This window comes from Hakea prostrata, chromosome 2, assembly GCF_041222555.1.
Source record: "Hakea prostrata isolate BN-2017 chromosome 2, UWA_Hpros_2, whole genome shotgun sequence".
In the NCBI taxonomy this organism is placed as follows: Eukaryota; Viridiplantae; Streptophyta; class Magnoliopsida; order Proteales; family Proteaceae; genus Hakea; species Hakea prostrata.
The window spans coordinates 67,034,815-67,052,230 of NC_142601.1; the positions used below are offsets into that span (position 1 = coordinate 67,034,815).

At 37.9% G+C, this 17,416-nt stretch overlaps 3 protein-coding genes across 4 annotated transcripts in view; 1 reads left to right on the forward strand and 2 right to left on the reverse strand.

The window, feature by feature from the left end:
• Positions 1–10,121, reverse strand: part of HIT1 (Membrane trafficking VPS53 family protein) — a 32,630-nt gene extending 22,509 nt beyond the window's left edge. The window contains exons 1-5 of one of the 2 annotated variants that reach the window (XM_089146055.1): positions 9,902–10,121; positions 5,972–6,066; positions 5,721–5,780; positions 5,360–5,510; positions 4,833–4,903 (exon numbers count right to left, since the gene is read on the reverse strand). In XM_089146055.1, the coding sequence (XP_089002181.1) occupies positions 4,833–4,903; positions 5,360–5,510; positions 5,721–5,780; positions 5,972–6,066; positions 9,902–9,950 (426 nt within the window). In that variant the 5' untranslated portion in view covers positions 9,951–10,121. The remainder of the gene's footprint in view (positions 1–4,832; positions 4,904–5,359; positions 5,511–5,720; positions 5,781–5,971; positions 6,067–9,901) is intronic. The other variant, XM_089146056.1, reaches the window with a different exon arrangement.
• A 2,039-nt stretch (positions 10,122–12,160) lies between these two features.
• On the reverse strand, positions 12,161–14,339 carry ACOS5 (acyl-CoA synthetase 5). Its single transcript, XM_089143206.1, has 6 exons — positions 13,920–14,339; positions 13,253–13,834; positions 12,971–13,169; positions 12,728–12,873; positions 12,504–12,571; positions 12,161–12,395 (listed from the first exon to the last, which is right to left on the reverse strand). Exons 1-6 carry the CDS (start codon positions 14,337–14,339, stop codon positions 12,161–12,163), a joined length of 1,650 nt encoding a protein of 549 aa, XP_088999332.1.
• A 1,573-nt stretch (positions 14,340–15,912) lies between these two features.
• LOC149025854 (putative protein phosphatase 2C 58) lies at positions 15,913–17,000 on the forward strand. Its single transcript, XM_089143207.1, has 4 exons — positions 15,913–16,065; positions 16,157–16,430; positions 16,596–16,750; positions 16,863–17,000. The coding sequence occupies exons 1-4, from the start codon at positions 15,928–15,930 to the stop codon at positions 16,998–17,000; spliced, it is 705 nt and encodes a 234-aa protein (XP_088999333.1). The 5' UTR covers positions 15,913–15,927.
• Positions 17,001–17,416: the final 416 nt, after the last annotated feature.

The following is a 17,416-nucleotide window of genomic DNA, read 5'->3' on the forward strand; positions in this document are numbered from 1 at the left end:
ACAAAACGATGTACAGTTACCATTCCCAGCATTGATCTGATATCCTACTTAAAGCTCTCATTGCAGATCATAATTCCTTTCAAAGAAGGTGGTAGCATTCACTCTAGATATTTCCCACACATTATACATCCCATAATTTTCACGACCCCATAAATTATTTTATTCATGCCTCACACTTGACAGGCTTTCTGAGAATGGTATAACTTAGTTATTGGTATAGTTTTCAAGGTGCCTAGAAGTCAAGGCTCCTTGTTCACCTTGGTCTGCTTGCTTGGTTGGTGTAGCCTTGATCTTGGGCCCACTCTTATGTGGCTATGCCTTAGTCCCCTTGTCACCTTGATAATTATGCAACTTAGACTCCATCTTCTCTATTGTGCTTTGGAAGTTCCCATCCCATTCAACCAGACAGCTTTTTATATTTTATTCATCCCAGCCATAAGTATTTTGTAGTTCTGCTCAATTCTTTGAGCAACTGAACCACAAACAGGTTGGGGAGGATTTGGGTTTTTTTTTTTTTTTTTTTTTTTTGGGGGGGGGGGGGGATAGAGAAAATAATATTTGAATTCAAAAAAGTGATACTATCTGAAAGTCCAGAGTCTCCAGACCAAGGAATTCAAGACTCAAGCAAGCACAAAAATCAAACATGCAACCAGATCTGACTAAAGGAAGCAACAGCATTGTTAAGAGAAGAAACAATATTGATGGAAATAGAGGGAAGTGAGATGAGATCAATCTTCTTGAGAGGAAGGAGCAAAGAAATCAGGTTTGGTATATGAATCCTGTATGCAAGACCAGAACTCTTAGAAAAAATTCATATTCATTACCCAAATCTTCTATAGTTGCTCGGCGTATAAAGGACAAATAAAATCTTAATCTGACTCATAATAGGACTCCTAATCACACCATGACATTAAACAATAATTAAGCTGAAAGCAGAATATATCAAGCAATTAAATATCCTTGTCTTCAAAAATGCTCAATTTAATTATTAACCCCATGTACTAACTACTAACATCATCCCCACTTTATGGGCTCCCGAATGAGGCCCAAGCCAAAGGTCAATGGAACCAATCATGGATCACAATGAAGTCTTCTGAAGCCTGATTGACCCATATAGACAATTCTAACTGCATCAACCTATCCTTAAACATATTATAAAGACAAAAAGAATTACTAAACAATAAGACAGCACAAGATGCAGGATAGTCCTCCAAGAATTACTTTTCAGCAAAACAAGACATCCGATCCTTACTTGCACTGCCTCTAGTCAGGATGTCAGGTATTCGCTATTGGAACCAAATAAAGAGTAGAAAATTTTCTAGCCTACAACTTCTCCTGATAAAATGTTAGTCCCCTTTCAAATGTGTTTTGTTAGACTGAACTGGGTCCTGAGACACGTTGCCAATCACAGCTTTCTTATCAAAACAAAGATCCATTATCTCTTTACTCCTGTTTCATGACCTACATTTATATAATTTAAAGCCAGAACAACACTAGCTATAAAAACACCCACATGCCATGTGCTAATGAAACTGAGCCAGGTTGACTGGTTCAGAATTGGATTTAAACACCATTAGGTGCTTACTTTGCCAGGTGAGTTATCCCCACAACGTGCAGTAACCTGAGGTTGATCTATGACTAACATCAGAAGAATTTCAGTCTCCAAATGCCTCCAAACATCACCTTGAAGTAGGGCTGGGGTCTCCCAAAATTGTGATATATGTTGTGAAAAAAGGGAACATCTATCCTTCAAATGTATATTTGGCAAAGGCTGTGAGTGTTGATCAAATAAACCTAGATTGAATCCTGCCTTCATTTACTAATCTTACCAGAGCATATGTACTAGAAATGGACAATGGAACAAAATAATCAAGTCCAAAATTGACCAAATCCTGACCAGCTACACACATCCTTCTAGATTTTTTTTTTTTCCAACGAGTAAACTAACTAAACAAGGGAAACAATACAACTTCAGTTTTCGTTAACATATAAAAGTGGTTCTAGACCAAATTTTAGACCAACTCAATCATTCCCTTAGAAGCCTATGAAGTTAATTCCTTCCCCAAAAATGTGAACTCACAGCCGCTCCAACCATTTTGCCAGACTCCGCTAGAAGCATGCTTGTCAAAGCGTCCCCCTAGGTGGCATGGCGGTTTTTCAACCGCCTTATTTTGAACCACTTAAATGACATTCTTTTTTTTTTACCGCTTTTTTGCTTAAGCAGTACCACTCAACATTCCGGCAACAGAATGTGAAGTATGAGCCATACTCAACATCAAGAATCAATGAATCATTAAATAGACAATGACTTGAAAATCAGAATAACGAGATCTTTTTTTTTTGGATGAATGTGATTATTAAATGTTTGTTTAACTTATTATAGAAAATAGTTGTATTGAAAAATCGTTTAAAAGTAGTTGTATTGAAAAGTCAACTGACATCTCTACAAGATTTCTCTCTTTGGCCACGAGAGGCAACAGTGGCCAAGGTTTTCCATGACTTTCAAGCTTTGAATAGGGAGTCATCTCCACCTTCCTCTACTTCCCACCCCCTAATATCATTGCCAATATCACTTTCTGACCAACGAGATTCGTGGTCTTCCTTACTCTCCCCAAATGGGGAATTCTCGGTTAAATTGGCTCTTCGTGCCATCTTAAAAGCGTGCTTCACATCCAAAAGATATGAGTTCTTAAAATGGTGGAAGTATATGTGGAAGTTACCTATCCATTCAAAATTTAAATATTTCTTTTGGCGTGTTTTAAATGCAAGAATACCGGTACGAGCAACACTATCTCAATGGGCAAATATCCAAGCAGATTGTGTTTTGTGCGGGAAAGAAAATGAGACAATATGGCATATCTTTATTTCATGTGAATGGGTGAAAAGAATTCATGCGGCAGGACCACTGGGGTTAAAGACAGAAAATTGGAGCAACACCTCATTTTTGCATCTGTGCCATAACTTTCTCTCAAGCTTACAATTGGATAAGCATACCATAACATGGTTTTTTTCAGTTTTCATAATCATTTGTTACTTTATATTGAAAACGAGAAACTCCAACTTATTCAACCAAAAAACTCCCAACCCATTGGTGGTGCTTTTTAAAACTAACCATCGGATTGTAGCTTTAAGGATGCATATGAATGAGGGTAGCAGTATTAACCCCCAGGCAACCCCTATACAAAATCATCTTGAGCAACCCCAACAATTTGTAGGCAATATTTGTCATGATATACAAACGACTAATGATATTGTTTTATAGTGTGCAGGGGTATCTAACAAGTGGTTAGGAAGCACGGGATGGAGTATGGGCGTGTATGCGAGAGGACATATAAGGTTTATTAATTTTGGAAGATTAAATATAGTAGATGAGATGGAGGCAACACTTTTTGGCCTACAAGTAGGCATTGACAAGGCAACATAGGTAGGGCTGGAAATACAAGAGATTTGGAGCAATCACCCCACTCTACCATCTCTCTTACCTAAGCCGACTACAAGGACGTGGCCTCTTCATGTAATAACTATTTTGGTGAATGTTGCAAGGGCAACACAAAACTCTAACTATTGCAAATCTCTAACTTTGTTAATCTAGCTATAGAAGTGTCTACTAGTTTTCCAAGACCCTATGGATCTCAAACAAATCCATGTAATTGTGTTAAGTAACTTAATATATTTTCTCTTTTCATCAAAAAAATAAAAAATAGTTGTATCGAAAATTTTTGACCCAACCGCTTTGGTAGCCTTATTGCCCCCGCCTGGGCGCCGGTTTGCCACCTAATCACCCATGCGGAACCTCAACCGCTTTGGTCACCTTGCGGCCTTGACAACCATGGCTGGAAGAAAGAAAGATCTATTCAGTAGTATGATGGCCATTGCCACTCCAATCATCCTTCTACATCTGTTGGAAGGAGGAAGAGGAAAGTACGTACTCTAACTTCTGCTGCAACTTCCACCATTGACATCAAAAAGGAAGAAGAATGCCACCTCATTGACATTCATTTGTTACAAATATAAGCTTATTACTTAAAGAAGGAAGCCTAAATTAGCCATTTCTTGGACTTGCCTTGGTTCCAGGACAGCTATGATTACAGTACCATGGATTAATGGAACTGAACGATCACCTACCTAAAAATTCACCATTGACATCAAAGAGGAATTAAGAATACCACCTCATTGACATTCATTTGTTACAACTATAAGCTTATAACTTAAATAAGGAAAATCTTAATTTAGCCATTTTCTGGGCTTGCCTTGGTTCCAGGACAGCTATGATTACAGTATCATGGATTAATGGAACTGAACAATCACCTACCTAAAACTAGACAGTATTGCCGTGGCTAGCATACCATCTGATCTGTGATGGTCAGATATTGCTTACTATTTTTGAATGAACAGTCCTCTACTCGCCTTGGCTAGCATACCATCCAATGCAATTGCATTCATTTGCATGCCATATGATGGTGAAGATCAGGCAGTCAAATTCGGGTTTTAAAAAATCTAGGCTCCAGTCCATTTTTAAAAAATTTCCATCGCCTGCTGATGGATTTAATTTCGAAAGAGTATCCGAAACCCTATATTTAACATTCTTATCTCAACTTATGATTATTAGAATTTTCAGTTTCGTACTGAAAACTAAAAGTAACCTATACGAGGGACTATCGGAAGGTAGATCTGAAGAAAGGCTTTTCAGCTGCCTAAATATGTTCACTAAGATACATAATCCTCTGTCGAAGGAGGAAGGAAGAAGGAAAAGGCTGGACACAGGAAGAAGCTTAACCAGAGAATTTACTAAAACTTTATGGTATAAATATTGTACTAATACTTTGTTGTACCTCCAACTGTGCAGCAGCCTCCTTATATTGTCGTTTTGAAGCCATTACCTGAAGCTGCTCAACAGCTGAGACTGCAAAAGTAAAAGAAAATAGTTCAATAATAAAAAATATAATATATACAAAGAATAGACATTCATTTTCAGTACTATGTTTATGCAGGAAATGACAAATCAACCATTAACAAAAGAACAAGTACAGAAAATAAAAGATAAAGAAACAACCATTCAATTTACTGGTATAAATTAACAAATCTAAACAAACTGCAGCAGCCGTCAAACATTTAGTTTGCCAATAACACCAAAGCTGGATCCATGTGCATTTCAGCATTTAAATAGTCACTCAAGCCATTCAATTTACCAATATTGTTGGCAAGGTTTCCTTTATCTGACTCCCATTTAGAAATCAGTCTCATTCAGGCATACACATCAAGGTACAAAAATGAATCAGAGATAAGGAAACCTTCATGCAGAACAGAGTAAAAATAAGCAAAAATTCAAGAAGTTACATGGGGGGTAAAAAGATCTAACCTAGCATGGTAAGACGATGAAGAGCAGTGATTGTAGTCGTTATATGCTTCTTTGCAAAGTCCAGCTTTTTAATGTCACGGCAAATTTCTTGAACCATTGTTTCACTTTGCTCAGCCTTGCTTTTGATTTCTAGGATCTTGTATGTAAGTTCCTATATGGCAAGAAAAAGAGGATTCCAAGCATGTGTAAGAAACACCATCATGCCCCGCAAAGCATGAGAGACTCAAATGCTGAGTGGTGTCCAATCACAGAAAAATACAACAGCCTCATTGGAACTAAATAACCTAATAACTCAAAAATGGGATAAATCACAATTACAAACAATTCGAGAGGTCAAAATTCCAAAAATATTCCGAATTACCACCTCAACAGCACTTGAAGCCGCAGCAAGATCTTCCTTAGCTTTAGTTCCGGAATTACTCTGAGGTACAAATGTTTCAATCATCAAAAAATTTGAATAAGAGGAGTTGAAAAGAAAAAATTCATCAAATATGGCATGCTATGCGAGGAGGCACTGCAGGTATTTATGTAGATGGATGGTTTTGGATTTCAGTTATGAATTTTTCTCAGGGTGGAGGAAAACTATTGTAAGGCTAACAGAAAGACTATGACCTGTTGCCTAACAGCTGCCAATATTCCCGCATCCACATGGCGAATCTCACTATGTATCTTTTGCATGAGTGGCTCCACACCGGACAAGGATGCCTCTGGTTATGATCAAGTACAAAAAAGTCAACTTATTGCAAAATGGCAAAAAATAAATTGAAGGAACACAGATTAGACATACACTACAATATTCAATGGTGTCAATATACATCATATGCTCAAAGTGGTCATATAATTATTTTTTTAAACAATAAAGTCTGAAGTGTGAGAGTTACGATACTTTATTTTCTTCGAATCAATAAAATTGGAAAAACAAACCTTCAATCATGGAGTGCTGGAACCAGGGCCATGCCTAGGATTAAACAATACAAAGCTACATAAATTTTTTGTATATCCTGAAACCTAATATTGTTTGTAAATGAAGCAGCATTGGAGTTTCCCCTTTCATTAGTATAAAAGCATATAGAAATTGCTAATTTTCTTTGTAATTGAAGCAGTATTGGAGTATCTATATCCATTAGTATAAAAGAATATTGTATCTCCCTTTTTATCATTGTAAGGTATAGAATTTGTAGGAGAGAAAGAGAAAAGCCCAGGTTGACCACATTATTTAATGAGACTAAGGGCAGGAGACATTTAATATAGTACTACAAAGGGATATATCTGTTCCTTGGGGTATCATCGAAAAGGAGAGTTAAGACCCCAAGACACAACAATAAGTCTGATCCTTGGGGTATCATCGAAAGGGGGATGGGGAATAGCTAACAGCCTAAAAGAAACATCAAAATAGATGGCATTCCAAATCCTATCTATAGAGCAGGATTTGGCAGTCCATCTCCTAAGATTGCGCTCCCACCATAGGTGATGGATCAAGGCACAAAACACTAGCTTACCAATCCGATCGCAAATGGAAAAACCTGAAAAGTTTCTCAAAATCCAAGACCAATCTCAAAAAAAACCCATAAGATCGCCTCGAATGGGGCCAAATGAAAGCTAGGGCTTTCCCCCAGATAGATCTGGAGAAGGGGCATAAAAAGAAAAGGTGCTCAAATAAATCATTTATACTTTATTTGTTCTATGATCCATTTGAAGGCAGACTGAATTGATCAAAAACCAAAAGTTGGAGACTTAATTCTTGATGTGCTTCATAGTACTATAGTGATAAACCTACAACTAATACGGAAAAAAAGCTTCGGGACTAGTTAGTCAAAGATGAGTAACTCTAAAAATCACACTATTTAAGGTATTTTCACCAGCTTGTTCCAATATTAGAATCACTAACAAAAGGTACAACCGGCAGGGACTCATATTGATCTAGTGTAAATTAAGTTCTTTTGCATATGTTTTGTGGGATAAAAAGAAATGGTGTAGAAGAAATTTCAATGATTTCAAGAAATATGTTCTAAGAATTTTTATAGTCAATTGGTCATCCTGGTCGTCTTAATGAACCATGTACTTGAGAAGTTTAAAGACCATAGTGGGAGATTTGAGAGTATAAGTGCAGAACCTTGACAAATGCAATGGCAAAACAGACTTTATATGGCAAACCCAATAATCACATGAGACGTGGAAGCTATTTACCTTATTATGAGACTTATAGAAAGGTATAGAGAATGTATGAAAGACCTTCATATGGTATTTATTTATTGACCTTAAAAAAAGCTTATTATAGAGTTCCTAGAGCATTAATATGGCAAGTACTCCAGAAAAGATGTTGCAAGTAAATATGTGGACATAATTAAGGATATATAGGATGATATAGTGACAAGTGCAAGAATAGGGGGGGGGGGGGGGGGGGAAGTAATGAATTGGCAATTACAATTTGGCTACATTAATAAACCCATATTATTTGCAATTATAATGGATGAATTAACAAAAGACATTCAAGACAAGGTTCCTTGGAGTATGTTTTTTGCTGATAATATTGTGTTAGTAGATGAAACTCAAGTAGGGATTAATACCAAGTAAGAACCATGAAAAGCAGCTTTGGAGTCAAAGAGCTTTAAACTAAGTAGAAAGAAGACAGAATATCTAGTTTGTAACTCTGAAAATAATGGGATGGATGGTGAGGTGATGAAATTTTATGATAATGAAATTTTCAAAGCAACTATTTTAGGTACCCTGATTCAATCATAAATAAAAAGGGTGATATAGAGTATGATGTTTCCCACATAATTAAAATAGGGTGGATGAAGTGGAGAGGTGCGTCTGGGGTCTTGTGCGATGGACGTATTCATTTAAAGCTCAAAGAAAAATTCTATAGAACCATCATTCGACCAGCTATGATGTATGGTGCAGAGTGTTGGGCTATTAAAAAGCATCATGTAGATAAACTCAATGTGGCATAAATGAGGATGGCAAGATAAATGAGTGGCAAAATTAGGAAGGATAAGATAAGGAATGATCATATTAGGGCTCGTCTAGGAGTAGCTCCAATAGGTGATAAGCTTCAAGCGAGTCATTTGAGGTGGCATAACCAAGTTCAACGGAGGCCTGCTAATGCCCCTGTATGGAGAAGTGACCTAATCCAGATTAAAGGGATTAGAAAAGCTAAGGGCAAACCTAAGATAAATTTAAGAGAAGAGGCGAGAAAGGATATGCATAGCTCAAGCCTTGTATCTAGCATGGCCTCAAACATAGCTGATTAGAAGGCAAGAATCCATGTAGCCGACCCCATTTAGTTGGGACGAGGCTTAATGATGATGATGACGACGATGACATGAATACGAACTCTTCATGCATGTTTAGTATGATATACATGTGTATGTATGTATGTGCACAAACAAGTGCAGTTCATTGGGATCAAAACATGATGTAAAGCCAAAAGGAGGTACGTGCACTTCCTCCACATGATATTTAAATTGGATGACATGTATTCAGATAATCAACAAAAGTAAAGGAATTTAAGACAAAAAGCTAGTCCAACACAGCCTAGACTAGAAAACAGTTCACGATGAGACTTCTCCAATGCAACTTTAACAGTTAGCACTAAAATTACCATAATACACAAAGATGGGGAGGAAAAGAAGAATGATGGTACTCTTTGTCCCCACCCCCCCCCCCCAGGCGCCCTTCTTTTGAGTAAACAAGACTAATGGTATTCACCAAGTGAACAAATCAGAGTTCTAGAGTTCCTATATTAATTGAATTGATTAGAATTCCAAAAGGTTCCAAAATCAAATTTCCACTTTTTCCAATAACAGATGAAAGAACAAAAGGTATGCAACCCACTTTAATTATTCCTCTGATCCCTAAAACTGAAGCAAATATAGTGATACAATTCTGTTATTCAACAGGATCTCCCCCTCACAACATCATTAATGTCTTACAACTCCAGACCAAATCCTCTGCACTGGTTACCCAACTCTCTGTATTTCCTCATTTTTCATTTGATTATTACCAATAATTCATGCCATGAAGTGATCCAACAGAATGCATATTAGTGTATAAACAATGACTACAAACTCAAAGATTATAAATTATTTTAATTAACCCTTACAGTTGAGAAAATAATTAAAAACCCACGGATCAACGAACAAACTACAGTAAACAGAACCCGCTTAAATTCCCTCTCATCCATGAAGCTCGTATAAAAAAGATTTGGCTCTAGTTTGTCCCTCTACCTGGTTCTCCCTACCTCCATTAGCTTGTTATTACCCGTACCACCGGCAAAAACCCAAGCAGTCTGTGTTATTTCATTGATTATAATGGATCCAACTGAGCGCCCATCAATGCAAATCAGCGATTTCTTACTCAACTTATGATAGATTCTTTCAATTTAGAATAATAAAAGAAAGTTACACATACAAAACTGCATCGAAATTAAAGTTCCAAGAAAGAAGAAAAAGAAAAAAAAGACTCCATTACTCAAAGAATAATTATAAGTAGAAACAAACACAGCTATGGGACAAATTAAGGATGCGGAGGAGAAGTAACCTGTGGGGAACATCTGGTTGATGTACTCGAGAGCGCTGGACTTATCCATGGCTCTCGTAGAACTGCAAAGTCTTATTTCAGTTCACAAAAAATCTGAAGCAAACCCACAATTGAGAAGCTCAGATAGATCAAATTGGAGAAGAATCAATGGCGAAACTGCAGTTTGAGTTGAAGTGCATATGGATTTTTATTTTCGCCAGATCTTGCAGGACAAAAATGAAAAACCTCTTTAATCTGCCTCATATTTGTTTTCGGACATTTGTCGTCCTCAAACCGGACGAAATCCGTATCGGATCGGCTGAACTGACACGAGCCGATACTGATCTCAATGTTGACATCGGACCAACAAATTTAGAGCTTTTTACATACACTCTCGGTTTTTGGCAAACCTTTACAGAAAAGGTCCCCAGGGTTAACAGCGACCGTTAAGGTTGAGGAGGGTTCTATTTATCATTCAACTATGACAGTGTGTCAAAGCAGGATTGGTAGAGTGGTAAGATCCATACTTCTTAGTGGAGAATTCATGAATTCGACCCTTCTGGACGACAAAGCTCCCCCCTGAGGATGTAATTAAGGTGTACACATCTAGAGGATCTTATGAATCAAGACAACATTTATTGGAGAAAAGGCATAAACTATTGATGCCTTGATAATGCATAATTACACAATTATACATTTGTCTCTTTCGCTTTGTGGTCATGTTTTTGGTTTTTCTGACGGAATACAAATAGATATAATCATGGTTCTATGATACAAGAACACCGACTATTGTCATTCAAAAGAGAGTGGCCCTCATTCGTCCATGCAAGTTAAAATGCTGCCCCATGAACATATAACCAGGGATTGTCGAAAACCATGCAGGGCATGCAATGTTGAGTTTGGAACTTTCTGTCCGATACTAGTCTTGGTGACAAACATAATTGTTGATTTTGCATATTCATTCAGACTGTTTATTTATTGTTAGTGCTCTCCAAAGTCTCTACTCATCTTTAGATTGGACGTGTTTCAGTTTAGTAGTAGATATTTTGAAGCGTTGTTCTTTCTTTCCTATGGTTTCTTTTAGTTATATTCCTAGAATTGACAATGGCTTTGCTGATTTCCTTGCTAAGGGTGCTTGCAGGTTATCTCTAAACAGATCCTAATGGGGTATACCACTTTTGTTTATTGTGGATTCCTCTTGTTTGTATAGGTCTTTTGACCTAAACTCTTTTATTTAATATAATCGCTGCTATTTTGTTTTGGAAAAAAAGAGTAAATTTGAAATGTGAAAGGAACACCTAGTTGTTGGGCATGCAATGTTGATAGATAAACGGTTCAACAGGGAAGAAATCTTAGGGCTAAGCAGTTTTCTTTAGTAGCACTTCTCTTTTTTCTCTACCTTTTTTTATCTGCTGACATGAAAATATAGATTGCCTTTATAAAACAATATAAATTATGGAGCATACAAAGCCTCTCTGATGGTTGAATTATATTATAAGGAGACAGCCACACCCGGGATTATAAGCGCATACCCAAGTGTCATACGATGGCAAGTGGTATCAGCATTCGATTTGGACACTAATTAGAGAAGAAGCACAAATACTGAAACAATGTCCATTCTTATTGAAAAGATTGATAGAGTTGCCGTTTAATTCTGACAGGAGTTTTAATTCTGACAGGATTCAGAAGGGATATCAACCAGAACAATATAAATTATTGAGTATGTTTGTTCATTTATTTGCAGTGAAAAGATTGGGAAAACTTGTTCACGTAGATGGATCATGGATTCCTTATTTCTATTTGCATATTTGATCTTGGAAATCCAAAAATTTTCCTTTTTATATTCCCCCCCGGGGGGCATAGTTCATTGTTCTGAGGTTTTAAGATGAAAATGTGGTAGGATTTGGGATTGAGGTAGGAATGAGCAGCGAGATTTATGTTGTATTACAACTCCATCTATCAATGCTGCTCTTCACTGAGATGCTCTTATCTTCAAAGAAGGATTTAGATTATTCTGTGTGCTCCATTTTTAATTTTGATATAGTACATGAGGTGTTGAAGATCATCTGAAAATCTAATTTTAGAATACCTTAGATAGATGGTCGCACTGTAGATTGATAATGTCAAAATGAACCTAATGGAAAATATTTGTATTGATCTTAACATAGTTCTGTGGTAATATCTGTTGGACCTTATACAAAGGTAAATGCTTGTGACAAAGTAATTCAAAGTAAAAGTCAAGATGATGAGATGAAGTCATAAGAAATGTGGGTTGCTTGATCAGGGATGTAGCTGCTTTTCCATTCTCTTCACCATCTCCTCTCGAAGGAATCTTCTCATGATCTTGCCAGAAGTTGATTTAGGGATAGAATCGACGAACTGCACCACTCTAATCTTCTTATAAGAGGCTACGTTAGAGCTAACAAAGTTCATGATGTCCTTCTCACTATCTTTTGCATGTGGGTTCATCACAACACAGGCTGCTGGGATTTCTCCTGCTTCTTCATCTGGCAGTCTGTGTTTCAATGTGTTAATTGGGCAAAATGTTTAAAACAACAAAGCAGAACAAATAATTGAAATTTCATGATTTGAAGTCTATCCCATGAATGGAAATCACACTTACGGGACGACAGCAGCGTCATTGACAGATGGGTGAGAAAGAAGCACAGCTTCTAACTCGGCTGGAGCAACCTGCAAACAATCTCAAGCAGATGGGCGATAATTCATTCCTACAATTAACTTAAAAAGAAAGAAGAAACCGTCTAATCTGGAATGAAACAAATCATATATCATATCAGTATCAATGGAGATCGATCTGCTCCAAAACTGTATGTATTCTTTACGAACCTGAAAACCCTTGTATTTGATCAGCTCCTTGATGCGGTCGATAATGAAGACATCTCCATCATCATCTATGAAGCCGATGTCACCTGTGTGAAGCCACCCGTTGGCATCAATTGTCCGGTCTGTGTCTTCCTTATTTTTGTAGTAACCTGCAAATTAAGTCGTTCAAATAAAGATCAAAGACTACTACAATGGTAGCAAATCAATGTCAATGGCCAGACCCACATTTCAATGTTCTGTTGTTACCTTGCATTACACATTGACTTCGAACACAGAGTTCACCAGGTGTGTCCTTGGGGAGAGAGAAACCTGTGTCAGGATCAATGAACTTGATCTCCAAATTGGGGAGGATGAACCCAACTGAGTTTCTCTTTGCTATCCCATGCCCTTTTCTTGGATCACCATGTGTCAAAGTAATACAGCTATGCTCAGTCAATCCATAGGCCTACACATCAGATGAAACAAGTTCTTTGAATTCCAAGTAGACACAAATTGAGGTTAGTTAAGAAACGGGCTTGTTTATTTAACCTCTTGAACTTGGACTCCCGGGAACTTGGTCTCAAAAGCAGAGAGAAGCTCTGGTGCTAAGGGAGCTGCTGCTGTCATGACAGCCTTGAGTTTGAGTTTCGTAAGATCAAATTCATCCACCACTGGATTCTTAACCAATTCCAACATGATTGGTGGCACAATGGGAGCAAAGTTTACCTCCTGAACAATCAATCCATTCAAAAATGTCCGAAGCTCAAACCTCTGCATCACCACTACCTTTCCTTTATTTCTTAGCGTAGCACAACAGATACCAGTGATCCCATATATGTGGAAGAATGGCATTAGGCCTAGTGTGGTAACTTGGCCTACCACATCAGAACTCACACTGAACAGAGAGGAGCAGAGGTTGGCCACCAGATTCCTATGGGTAAGCATGACACCCTTGGATATACCTGTGGTGCCTGAGGAGAATGGAAGGGCACATAAATCATTCTGGTTGATGTGATCATCTGCATTGTCATTGCCGGCACGGTCTGCAGCTTCGAGCAGTTCATCCCAGGCGATGGCAGTGGAAACTCTTTCTTCCCCCACCACTATGATAGGCAATCCCAGACAACTAACCTGATTGGGCTCTTAAACACAAACATGTTATATATATATAGATGAACATCAAAATTTAGTAGCTATGGATGAGAAATGCTGTCACCTTCTCATACAAGGGGCCGGTTGTTACAATCAGCTCAGCATCAGCAACTTGGGTCTGCTTCCGAATCTCTGATATATGGGCTGCCGGATTTGCACCGGAGAACACACCACCAGCCGCCATTATCCCTAGAGCGACAATGGCATACTCAGCCATGTTTGGGAGAACAACCACCACCACTTTTCCTTTCCTCAGTCCTAGTGACCTCAATGCCTTGGCAAAACTTCGAGTGTCTCGGCTAACCTGAGCATATGTAAGCTCCTTCCCACTCACAGCCTCCACAAATGCTACTTTTTCAGGATAAAGTTCAGCTTCATGGAGAACAAATTGTGGCAGAGTCATGTTATCTGGAACTGGAACTGCTGCATACTTGCTCTGGAAAATATGTTCTTCCCCTTTCTTGGTTTCTTGTTGATGGGCCATTTTCGCTATCAAGGAAGGCTTGTAGACTGGAGGATTAGGGAGGGAGACTTGAAGGATACAGAGAGACTGTGATCACCATCATGGTTTATGTATGGGATTAGTGACTTTTAGGTGCTAAAATATTGGCTTTTACAGGTGAAAATCAGATGGGTCATGTTATATCTTTGATTTAGGAGCTTCAGCTGAGTCTGGAATGAGTGTTGATAGGTGGAAATTAGTTAGATCATGATTAAGAGGAGACCTTAAACAATTTCTAAGCAAGGACAAACAGAGTATTCTTGGTTTTGTGTGTGAGACCGAGCAATTGTCATCCTTGGGGGTTCTCACTCTAGAAAGCTTATATTCTGGTGGTAAGTAGCTCTCTTCAACGATTGCATTTTGCTTTTACCTTTGACGTGATACCAGCCTTGATACCAAATATTAAGTACTTGCCCAATATAACAAAAATTCCAAAATTGAACAAACTGAGTCAAACCTTTTAATTTATCTCATGCTAGACTGACGTAATATGACACCAATGGCCCAAATTTGGCCCCATTAGGCTTAAGGAACGGTATATCTTATAGAAGGAGGTGGTACCCAACCCTGGTGCCTCGGCTTTTGGTGTCAAATTATTTTTTCTGGCGAGTCTTCTTGTCACCATTACACGAGTTCTGGTTGAACATCTTTTAAGGTGCCTGTTAACACGTTTCACCTTCTCTGGCTTGGTCTCTATCCAAATCCACCGCTTCCAAGAGATTTCTCACTGAATCTAATCTATCTATAAAGGTAAATGAGACAAGAGGGTGTTTTGAGAGTTGACACGGTTCTTTGGCTTCTTACTTTCACAAGATTTTCTAATGAATTCACACACCATGCACGTATGTTACATCTTACCTATGAGTATTTGAGTTCTTTGCTACTGTTAGTAGAATTTCTTCATCACCATATTTTAGGTTATTACGATTAGAAGCCTCACTTGATTTAGGCATGTAGAATGAAGATCCTGGAAACATGTCGGAGAGCTAATTTGATAATCCTTGACAGGTGGTGCCTAGAAAATATGTATGCTTTTTCTAATCTAAAGTTAATTGTTATTGCAGAAAAGGAAATCATATCCCAAAACGATATCAATCTTGAGAAAAAAGGTAATTTAATTATTTGAGTTCTACTACTTTCCTCACATTTTCATTCGTCTATAGATGTGTATCAATATACGATGTTCTCACAAAAGAAATGCTATAACTGGGATATTCGAGGTATTTGATCAAAATGATCCAAGAACAGAGTTTTCGGGTTTATGTAGCTTCTCCTTTGGATCAATTCTTGCATTAGGCCTAGTTCATCTTCTGTAGATTTTTTATCGACCCTAATCATTTCTGCCCTCCTTTCTCTGGTATTTAGTGGGAATTTCTAATGTTCTTCGTGTCCTCCCAGTATTCTGAGTCTTTCCAGACATGAGAACAACAATCATATGATTTGTGTATCACTGCAGAAAAAAGGTGAATGTGATGGGCCAATCCCAGGGTCAGAGGAACATGAGAGCAGAGCATCAAAACGGTGTTATAAACATGGTTACCATTGGGTAGAAGGAAAATTAGACCATCCAATGGAAGACTACATTGCCGCTAAAAGAAAGGAAATAGATGGCTTAGATGTTGGATTATATGCAGTTTTTGATGGTCATTCAGGTCGTGATGTTTCGAATTACTTAAGGAAACATCTGTTTGACAACATATTGAATGAGGTATTGAGGATTTTAGTTGATGTTTGGCTTCAATCCTACTCATGTCTTTTATACTAAATTTTTTGTGTTCTTCTATGTGAGCCATGAGTAGCCAGAGTTTTGGACAGACACAGAAAGTGCAATCAGAAAAGCCTACAGGAAAACAGATGATTATATTCTGGAGAATGTAGTTGCTTCAAGAGGAGGTTCAACTGCAGTTACAGCAATATTGATAAATGGGAAGGAGCTGGTTGTCGCCAATGTTGGAGATTCTCGTGCAGTCATTTCCAAGGATGGTGTTGCTGAACAGATATCTGTGGATCATGAACCTGAGAAGGAACAAGATATGATTGAGAGCAAAGGTGGTATTGTATCAAAAAGGCCAGGTATTCACATTCTTCAAAGTGTTTAACTAAATGTCTCTAAACTTCATCAAAGCATTGATGGCAGATAACGAACAACTAAGCATCTCTTCACTCTGATCTCTTCAAAGATTAAGAATCTTGCAAGTTTGATATGCTTGTGTAACCAAGAATTTGTAATGGACACAGGGAAAGTCCCTCGTGTTGATGGACAATTGGCAATGTCAAGAGCTTTTGGTGATGGGAGATTAAAGGAGCACATAACTTCAGAACCAGATGTGATGTTTGAAACCATAGGAATAGATACAGATTTTCTCATCCTAGCAAGTGATGGTCTGTGGAAGGTGTGATCTTGTTTCGCTTGAATAATGAATTGCTTTGTTGTTCAGATCTTGTTGTGTAGGAATTCTAAAGTTTATGTTGGGTCTGAAGCACTGGCATTCCAATTTTGTGTAGGTGATGTCAAACCAAGAGGCAGTAGATTGTATCAGAGACATAGAGGATCCTCAAGAAGCAGCTGAGATTTTGATTGATGAGGCTCTGGCAAGGAAGAGCCATGATGACATCTCTTGCATTGTTGTAGCCTTTAAATGAAGCTCATGCCACAGTTTACTATGCCTAGTGAAGTTTTTATTGCAAGATTTGCCACTTGGAAATACATGGGTTGATCCATATGATATAGGTTTCTGAATCAATCTGATCATCAGTAAAGGTCAGAGTCCATGTTGAGTAAGGAAGCCGGCTCAAATATGTATATAGGTCCAAAAGGCTGAGCACAAGAAGAGAATGGTATATACAGAAGACAACTTTTGTAATCTTGAACCACTTCCTGAGTTCTATGTCAATGTATCAAATCCTGCACTCTCTTCCCCCCAAAACTTCTGTTTTTCTTAGGCAGTTTGGATAAACTTGACTCTCAAATTTACTGCTGCTCTAATATTTGATGCAATGAAGTGAATGCCTTTAAATGTTATTATTCATGGGTTCATTTGGTGAAAATAACAGAAGAA